This window comes from Salvelinus sp. IW2-2015, unplaced genomic scaffold (genome assembly GCF_002910315.2).
Source record: "Salvelinus sp. IW2-2015 unplaced genomic scaffold, ASM291031v2 Un_scaffold4707, whole genome shotgun sequence".
NCBI lineage: Eukaryota > Metazoa > Chordata > Actinopteri > Salmoniformes > Salmonidae > Salvelinus > Salvelinus sp. IW2-2015.
In genome coordinates this window covers 13,345-22,888 of record NW_019945976.1, presented here as the reverse complement: position 1 = coordinate 22,888, position 9,544 = coordinate 13,345, and the positions used below count along the sequence as shown (strand labels likewise).

At 47.8% G+C, this 9,544-nt stretch overlaps 1 protein-coding gene across 1 annotated transcript; it reads right to left on the bottom strand.

Moving 5' to 3' along the window:
- Nucleotides 1-6,383: 6,383 nt before the first annotated feature.
- On the bottom strand, nucleotides 6,384-9,059 carry LOC112077565 (protein Wnt-5b; the record flags this gene model as incomplete). Its single annotated transcript, XM_024144062.2, has 1 exon — nucleotides 6,384-9,059. A coding segment is annotated over one exon (459 nt), but the record flags the coding sequence as incomplete, so codon positions are not given.
- Between the last annotated feature and the right edge of the window lie 485 nt (nucleotides 9,060-9,544).

Sequence of the window (9,544 nt, the reverse complement as noted above, 5' to 3'; positions counted from 1 at the left end):
CACACACACACACACACACACACACACACACACACACGCCATTGAGTCCAGAGGGCGTTTATAGCTTTGTGTGGTTGGGATAACACCTATGTGCAGTAGGACCGGCCGGCCACAGTAGCCTACAGTATGGTTACAAAACTCAGGCAGAGCATGCAGCTAACACCATAGACAGAGTATTTAAGCATTTGCTTCATTTAGCATGGTAATGATCCGTGTATGAAGTGTTGTCAATGTGTGCTGTGTTGTATAGGTCCAAGGCTGGTCCAAAGGAACATGGAGTTTCGACTGACAATCCGCCAGCTGGAAAAACAGCACACAGGTAACCCTCCAGTCATTACCTGAACACACACGCACGCACGCACGCACACACACACACACCACACACACACAACACACACACACACACACCACACACACACACACACACCCACACACACACACACACACACACACACCACACAACACACACACACACACACACACACACCACACACACACACCACACACACACACACACACACACACAGCTAACCCTCCAGTCATTACCTGAACACACAAACACACACAGCTAACCCTCTAGCCATTACCTGTTCAGCCAGTCTGGGAAGCAGGCAGCCAGGAGTCAGGGTTAATGGAGGGTATCCAAGCCAGACTGGGGTTGTGATTGGTTGTTTCAGTAACACCTTATTTGGCATCTACAGGTGATCCATTGTTAACAGTTAAGTTTACAGCTTGGATGGCTCAAAGTAGTGAATAAGTAAACATATGTTGCTTATCAATAAGGTGATCGTACTACTTCCTGTCAGACCTCAGGATAAGACCCAGGTATAGACAGTTCAAAGTAACAAAACTTTATTACATAAACAGGGTGCAGGCAAACGACAAGTCAAGGGCAGGCAGAGGTCAGGAATCCAGGGCAGTGTCACAAGGTACAGAACGGCAGGCTCAGGGTCAGGGTCAGGGTCAGGGACAGGGACAGGGTCAGGGCAGGCAGAATGGTCAAAACCGTGAGCAACGTCAACTCACCAACATTACGACCAGGAATACGACTTTCCCAGCATATCGATAAGCACAATACGGGCTGGCAAAACCCTGGATCATTGCTATTCTAACTTCCGCGACGCATATAAGGCCCCCCCCCCTCCCTCCTTTCGGAAAAGCTGACCACGACTCCATTTTGTTGCTCCCAGCCTATAGACAGAAATTATAACAGGAAGCACCCGCGCTCAGGTCTGTTCAACGCTGGTCCGACCAATCGGATTCCACGCTTCAAGATTGCTTCGATCACGTGGATCGTTATGCGGATATGTTCCACATAACGTCGAACAACAACATTGATGAATACGCTGATTCGGTGAGCGAGTTTATTAGCAAGTGCATCGGTGATGTTGTACCCACAGCATCTATTAAAACATTTCCTAACCAGAAACCGTGGATTGATGGCAGCATTCGCGCAAAACTGAAAGCGCGAACCACTGCTTTTAATCAGGGCAAGGTGACCGGAAACATGACCGAATACAAACAGTGTAGCTATTCCCTCCACAAGGCAATCAAACAAGCTAAGTGTCAGTATAGAGACAAAGTGGAGTTGCAATTCAACGGCTCAGACACAAGAGGTATGTGGCAGGGTCTACAGTCAATCACGGACTACAAAAGAAAAACCAGCCCCGTCGCGGACCACGATGTCTTGCTCCCAGACAGACTAAACAACTTCTTTGCTCGCTTTGAAGTCTGCTAACCATGTGTATGTGACAAATAAAATTTGAAAATTTGATGAGAGATGAGAGAGAACGAGAGAGGACATATACAGAGACAGAGAGAAAGAGAGAGAGAGACAGAGAGAAAGATAGAGAGATGGAGACAGAGAGAGAGAAAGAGAGGGGGCAGGGATGAGAGAGAGAGAGTTCATTTCTAATAGTCTAATAGTGTTTTGTTGTTACATTTGTTAATTCTCACTTTTGTTTATTGTTTATTTCACTTGCTTTGGCAATGTAAACATATGTTTCCCATGCCAATAACACCCATTTGAATTGAATTGAGAGCGAGATGGAGGGGGGAGGCAGGGATGGGAGAGGAAGAAATATAGAGAGTCACTGCCCTAAATATAGGTTTAATACCTGCTGCTTAAACTCCCTGTATGCTGTTATGAACACACCTCAATCTCTGATCACAATGCAATGGAACAATGACAGTAATTCTCCCATCCATTCCATCAGGGTTGGCCTTTGCTTTCTCTCATAGCCCTCCGTTGTAAATAGAAGACTCTGCTCTCTCCCATCTGAGAATTTCTAAAGACGCAGAAAAAGAATTCCTAGAACAGATTTCTATATCTACAGTTTAACTAAATCTAAAATGGGCAGAGCATAGAAGTCCATTCTAGTAATTTTATTTCTATGAGGGCTAGTGTGGTGCCAGGGGGTGTGGCTATAACAGTGTAGTATGTATGGCCCTATACAGGGGTACAGTAGCTAGTGTGGTGTCAGGGGGTGAGGCTATAACAGTATAGTATATATGGCCCTATACAGGGGAACAGTAGCTAGTGTGGTGTCAGGGGGTGTGGCTATAACAGTGTAGTATGTATTACTCTATACAGGGGTACAGTAGCTAGTGTGGTGTCAGGGGGTGTGGCTATAACGGTGTAGTATGTATGGCCCTATACAGGGGAACAGTAGCTAGTATGGTGTCAGGGGGTGTGGCTATAACAGTGTAGTATGGTATGGCCTATACAGGGGAACAGTAGCTAGTGTGGTGTCAGGGGGTGTGGCTATAACAGTGTAGTATGTATGGCCCTATACAGGGGAACAGTAGCTAGTGTGGTGTCAGGGGGTGTGGCTATAACAGTGTAGTATGTATGGCCCTATACAGGGGAACAGTAGCTAGTGTGGTGTCAGGGGGTGTGGCTATAACAGTGTAGTATGTATGGCCTATACAGGGGAACAGTAGCTAGTGTGGTGTCAGGGGGTGGTGCTATAACAGTGTAGTATGTATGGCCTATACAGGGGAACAGTAGCTAGTGTGGTGTCAGGGGGTGTGGCTATAACAGTGTAGTATATATGCCCTATACAGGGGAACAGTAGCTAGTGTGGTGTCAGGGGTGTGGCTATAACGTGTAGTATGTATGGCCCTATACAGGGGAACAGTAGCTAGTGTGGTGTCAGGGGGTTGGCTATAACAGTGTAGTATGTATTGCTCTATACAGGGGTACAGTAGCTAGTGTGTGTCAGGGGTGTGGCTACTGTGTCATAATAACAGCTGTCTAATCTGTGATTATCAGGATTATCTGAGAGCAGTGTGCTGGTCGTCCTTTACACCGTTCTAGTGTTCCTAATCTACTGTACCAATCTGACTACTACTACAGAGGAGACGCTAGGCTAGGTCTGACACTACTACTCCTACAGAAGAGACGCTAGGCTAGGTCTGACACTACTATCCTACAGAGGAGATGCTAGGCTAGGTCTGACTACTACTCCTACAGAGGAGATGCTAGGCTAGGTCTGAACCCTACTCCTACAGAAGAGCGCTAGGCTAGGTCTGACACTACTACTCTACAGAGGAGACGCTAGTCTAGGTCTGACACTACTACTCCTACAGAGGGAACGCTAGGCTAGGTCTGACACTACTACTCCTACAGAGGAGACGCTAGGCTAGGTCTGACCCTACTCCTACAGAGGAGACGCTAGGCTAGGTCTGACACTACTACTCCTACAGAGGAGACGCTAGGCTAGGTCTGACACTACTACTCTACAGAGGAGACGCTATGTTAGGTCTGACACTACTACTCCTACAGAGGAGACGCTAGGCTAGGTCTGACACTACTCCTACAGAGGAGACGCTAGGCTAGGTCTGACACTACTACTACTACAGAGGAGACGCTAGGCTAGGTCTGACACTACTACTACTACAGAGGAGACGCTAGGCTAGGTCTGACACTACTACTCTACAGAGGAGACGCTAGGCTAGGTCTGACACTACTCCTACAGAGAGATGCTAGGCTAGGTCTGACATTACACTCCTACAGAGGAGACGCTAGGCTAGGTCTGACACTACTCCTACAGAGGAGACGCTTGCTAGGTCTGACACTACTACTCTACAGAGGAGACGCTAGGCTAGGTCTGCCCTACTCCTACAGAGGAGACGCTAGGCTAGGTCTGACACTACTACTCCTACAGAGGAGACGCTAGGCTAGGTCTGACACTACTACTCCTACAGAGGAGACGCTAGGCTAGGTCTGACACTACTCCTACAGAGGAGACGCTAGGCTAGGTCTGACACTACTCTACAGAGGAGACGCTAGGCTAGGCTGATACTACTCTTACAGAGGAGACGCTAGGCTAGGTCTGACCTACTCTACGAGAGACGCTAGGCTAGGTCTGTCACTACTACTCCTACAGAGGAGACGCTAGGCTAGGTCTGACACTACTACTCCTACAGAGGAGACGCTAGGCTAGGTCTGACACTACTACTACGAGGAGATGAGACGCTAGGCTAGGTCTGACCTCCTCCTACAGAGGAGATGAGACGCTAGAGGTCTGTCACTACTACTCCTACAGAGGAGACGCTAGGCTAGGTCTGACACTACTACTACGAGGAGATGAGACGCTGCTGAGCTAGGTACTGACACTATCTCCTACAGAGGAGATGAGACGCTAGGCTAGGTCTGACACTACTCCTACAGAGGAGATGAGACGCTAGGCTAGGTCTGACACTACTCCTACGAGGAGATGCTAGCTAGGTCTGACACTACTACTACAGAGGAGATGAGCGCTAGGCTAGGTCTGACACTACTCCTACAGAGGAGATGCTAGGCTAGGTCTGACACAACTACTCCTACAGAGGAGACACTAGGCTAGGTCTGACCCTACTCCTACAGAGGAGACGCTAGGCTAGGTCTGACACTACTACTCCTACAGAGGAGACGCTAAGCTAGGTCTGACACTACTACTCCTACAGAGGAGACGCTAGGCTAGGTCTGACACTACTACTACTACAGAGGAGACGCTAGGCTAGGTCTGACACTATACTCCAACAGAGGAGACGCTAGGCTAGGTCTGACCCTACTCCTACAGAGGAGACGCTAGGCTAGGTCTGACACTACTACTCCTACAAAGGACACGCTAGGCTAGGTCTGACACTACTACTACAGAGGAGACGCTAGCTAGGTCTGACACTACTACTCCTACAGAGGAGACGCTAGGCTAGGTCTGACCCTACTCCTACAGAGGAGACGCTAGGCTAGGTCTGACACTACTACTCCTACAGAGGAGACGCTAGGCTAGGTCTGACACTACTACTCCTACAGAGGAGCGCTAGGCTAGGTCTGACACTATACTTCCTACAAAGGAGACGCTAGGCTAGGTCTGACACTACTACTACTACAGAGGAGATGCTAGGCTAGGTCTGACACTACTACTCCTACAAAGGAGAGCTAGGTTAGTCTGACACTACTACTACTACAGAGGAGACGCTAGGCTAGGTCTGACACTACTACTCCTACAGAGGAGACGCTAGGCTAGGTCTGACACTACTCCTACAGAGGAGACGCTAGGCTAGGTCTGACCCTACTCCTACAGAGGAGACGCTAGGCTAGGTCTGACACTACTACTCTACAAAGGAGACGCTAGGCTAGGTCTGACACTACTACTACTACAGAGGAGATGCTAGGCTAGGTCTGACACTACTACTCCTACAAAGGAGACGCTAGGTTAGGTCTGACACTACTCCTACAGAGGAGACGCTAGGCTAGGTCTGACACTACAACTCCTACAGAGGAGACGCTAGGCTAGGTTAGCCATGATTCCTACAGAGGAGAAGAGAGAGATGCTAGGCTAGGTTAGCCATGACTCCAACAGAGGAGAAGAGAGAGATGCTAGGCTAGGTTAGCCATGACTAATACAGAGGAGAGGAGATGCTAGGCTAGGATAGCCATGTGCTACAGCATACGCCTGCTGCTGCTGCTACTTTTGTTTACAATAGTTCTAAGCATAATGTATTGCTTGCTATATTATGAATGGCTATTGGTAGTATTTTTCCCACTCGAGGTGCACACAACTTAAAGGGAAATTTTGGCACTTTATCTACTTCCCCAGTGTCCGATGAACTCATGGATACCGTTTGTATGTCTCTGTGTCCAGTATGAAGGACGTTAGAGGTAGTTTGTGAGCCAATGACTAAGTATATGGGTAAAATCCCGGAAGTATTGTTTTAATGTGTCATAAAACATTATTGATAATGAGAGGCCACACACACACACACACACACACACACACACACACACACACACACACACACACAAATGAAGACACAGTAGGCCTCTTCAGCCTCCCTGTCACTAGAAGGGCATCATGTGAGGATTAGGAAAGAGGAAAACACTTCTACTTATTATAATCATCACTATTATTGGTTTAATATGACTGTTTTGAAGTGGGGGGGGGATAATACAATATACACATGGAGAATATTAATGGATCACATCACGACAACAATCTTTCAGAGAGAATAATATAGACAAGAACACACTCTGAGAGACCTGGAGTCTGTATGTTGTAAAAGTGTCATTATCTGCATATAAGGATAAGGTCTGCTGATATTTACATGAGTAGTACTTTGCCACAACACTCATTGGATGACAAAGGAAAGGCTTGTCTGTCATTGGCTGAAGAGTGGGCAGCGTTTGGCAGAGATTGGACAATAGACATTCCAAGCAGGAAGGAACCTCAGGGATAGAYGTTCRGCTGAACAACAATGTCTAAAAGMGTGTGTCCCATATGACATCATATTCCCTATATAGTGCACTACTTTTGACCGGGGACCATAGGACTCTGGCAAAAAGTAGTGCACTACATAGGGAATAGGACGAAACCAAAGCCTCCATGTCAAAAGACAGGATCATCAAAACAATACATATATGAAGTATAAAATGAAAAAGTAATTATTAATAAAATATAATTTTCGATGGACTATTTCTATGTACCTCATCCCCACTATAATAATCTGCAGTCCTCCGAGTTCCTCCGTTCACTTTCTTCATTCCCAGACATTTGAACTCTATAACACATTTGTTGCATCCTCCTAACAAAGCTTGGTAGCTGTGTGACTGTCATGACATTGGCTTAGAGACGGCTATTGGTATGGTCACAATAGCTGTGGCCCACCTGTTGAATAGAGAGATACAGCAGTCTGTTATTGAACAGCGAGGGGCCACGGGCCTGTGATCAGTAATCCAGTCCATGACAACGTAATGATGCTGTTAGKTGATAGAACAGCATGAATCTAAAGGTAGAGTGAGAGGTCTATGTATTGTAGAAGGACGCAGGTGTTTCCTCTCTCTCTTCTTCTCTTATCTCAACATGTCCAGCCAAGGTCTCAGAGTCCTCCTCCCTTCAATCAACACAACTCTTGTTCTTCTTGTCCTCTGGGACTCACATGGTCCCTATAAGTTACACAGAGCTATGTTTGCTTTCTGTGCCCAAGGTCATGAGCTGTGCTGTCTTCCAGGCTAGAGGTCAACATGATGTCTAGTGGGTAAATGATTAGAACACACGCTGTGGTTCCATGGTTACAGAGTTCCAAACTCAACAGTTCATGTGTGAGGTGGTGTCCTTTGGCTTGGACTGGTGGTTTCTAAGAGCTCTAGCAGGGTGATGAAATAAGGGTGATGAAAAGAGGATGAGACATAAAACAGAAACAACCTATGGTGAGAAGGGTGGAGAAGAGAGGAGTGAGTGGAAGAGGAGGTGAAAGGAGCTTTGGCACAGTTCATTGGGATCCATCCCTTTCTAGTCTTTCTCTCCTTCTCTTTCCCTTTCCCTTTCCCTCTCTCTCTCTCCCTCCCTCTCTCTCTCCCTCTCTCTCTCTCTCTCTCTCTCTGACTTCCTCGCTCTCTCGTTTTGAAGAGTCTGTAAAGTAAGAGGAGTCTATCCAGCCTCCCCCTCCCATTCCACCAACCAGGGAACAAGGATACTGGTGACATCACTTCCTGGTCGTCACTGCACGAGCCACCAATCAGGGGACAGTTGCGAAGGAGAGAGGAAGCAAATGGCCGACCAGTAGACAACAAACAAAACGAACAGCCTTTCTGTTTTGCATTCGCCTGCTTGTCGGTCAAGTCCTCCCTCAGGCAGCTTGAGTCATATAAAAGTCTCATTCAATTACTAGCAACGCATTTTTTTACTTTATTTATTTATATATTTCATGATTTCTTTTTATTTATTTATTATTGTTATATAATCTTACACCCCTCATGGGTTACATGTCCTTCCATTCCAGCCCCTCCCTACCCCATCGTCCAGACTCCCTCCCTTCCCCATGAGGAACTGTCCGTCCGTCCATCCATCGCCCAGTCTCCCTCCCTTCCCCATGTGGAACTGTCCGTCCGTCCATCGTCCAGACTCCCTCCCTTCCCCATGTGGAACTGTCCGTCCGTCCGTCCATCGTCCAGTCTCCCTCCCTTCCCCAAGTGGAACTGTCCGTCCGTCCGTCCGTCGTCCAGACTCCCTCCCTTCCCCATGTGGAACTGTCCGTCCGTCCATCGTCCAGACTCCCTCCCTTCCCCATGTGGAACTGTCCGTCCGTCCGTCCGTCGTCCAGACTCCCTTCCTTCCCTACTTGCAGACAAACTGATCCACCAGTGAAGTGCACCTCTTACACTTGACATAACAACACCAGTGAAACTTGCAGTGACATCTCTCATGCTTATAGGTCTTGAACTGATCGTATCCTCTCCCGCAGCACATGAGTTCACAGCCATCCATCCCCTCTGACGTCTTGTTACAGAGTCTCCCCAGMGTTCCCATGGAGCCGGTGGTGTCGTTCTTCAGACAGTAGTCTGGGCTCTGGTCGGTGTAGACCAGATCCTCCGGGGTGGGGACGTTGAAGCGTTTATCGACCTGCTCCAGTTTTCCTTTGCGTCCGATGCGCATGGCGGCGGCGCTGTCGTACTTCTCCTTCAGAAACTCTCCGACGCGGCGGAAGTCTGCCAGCTGGAGCCAGCACGTCTTCAGACTACAGGAACCGGACACGCCGTGACACTTACACGCCACGTTGGCCAGGTTATACACCGACTGGAAGAGGAGAGAGAGAGAGGGAGGTTAGTAATGGTCCAGGAATACTTCAAATACATTACACATGAAGAGCTTGAAAACTCTMTTCATTAACCTAACCTTGCACTTCCTGCCACTTATTAAGCATGCATTCTGACTGTGTGGAGTTTGGTTGCTTTCTGGTAGATTGGTGTGACACCGCTGCCKTCTAGTGGCTGAATTAAAACATTACACCCTGAGAATGCCTCTTCCTCCAAACACAGCAGAGCACTGCCAGAGAGAGCCCCAGGGTGTTTCACTTTACACTCTTGTCTAACAGAGAGGCAGCCAGGGGGAGTGTTTTGGGAAACATTGGGGGGGACTGGATAATGGGGAATGGGGAATGGAGAATGGAGAATGGATAATGGAGAATGGAGAATGGAGAATAAATAATGGCCATTCGGTCCTAACATACATAACAAACCTTTAGTTTAGTGGACTAAAAGCTTCCCGCTGATCTACACAGA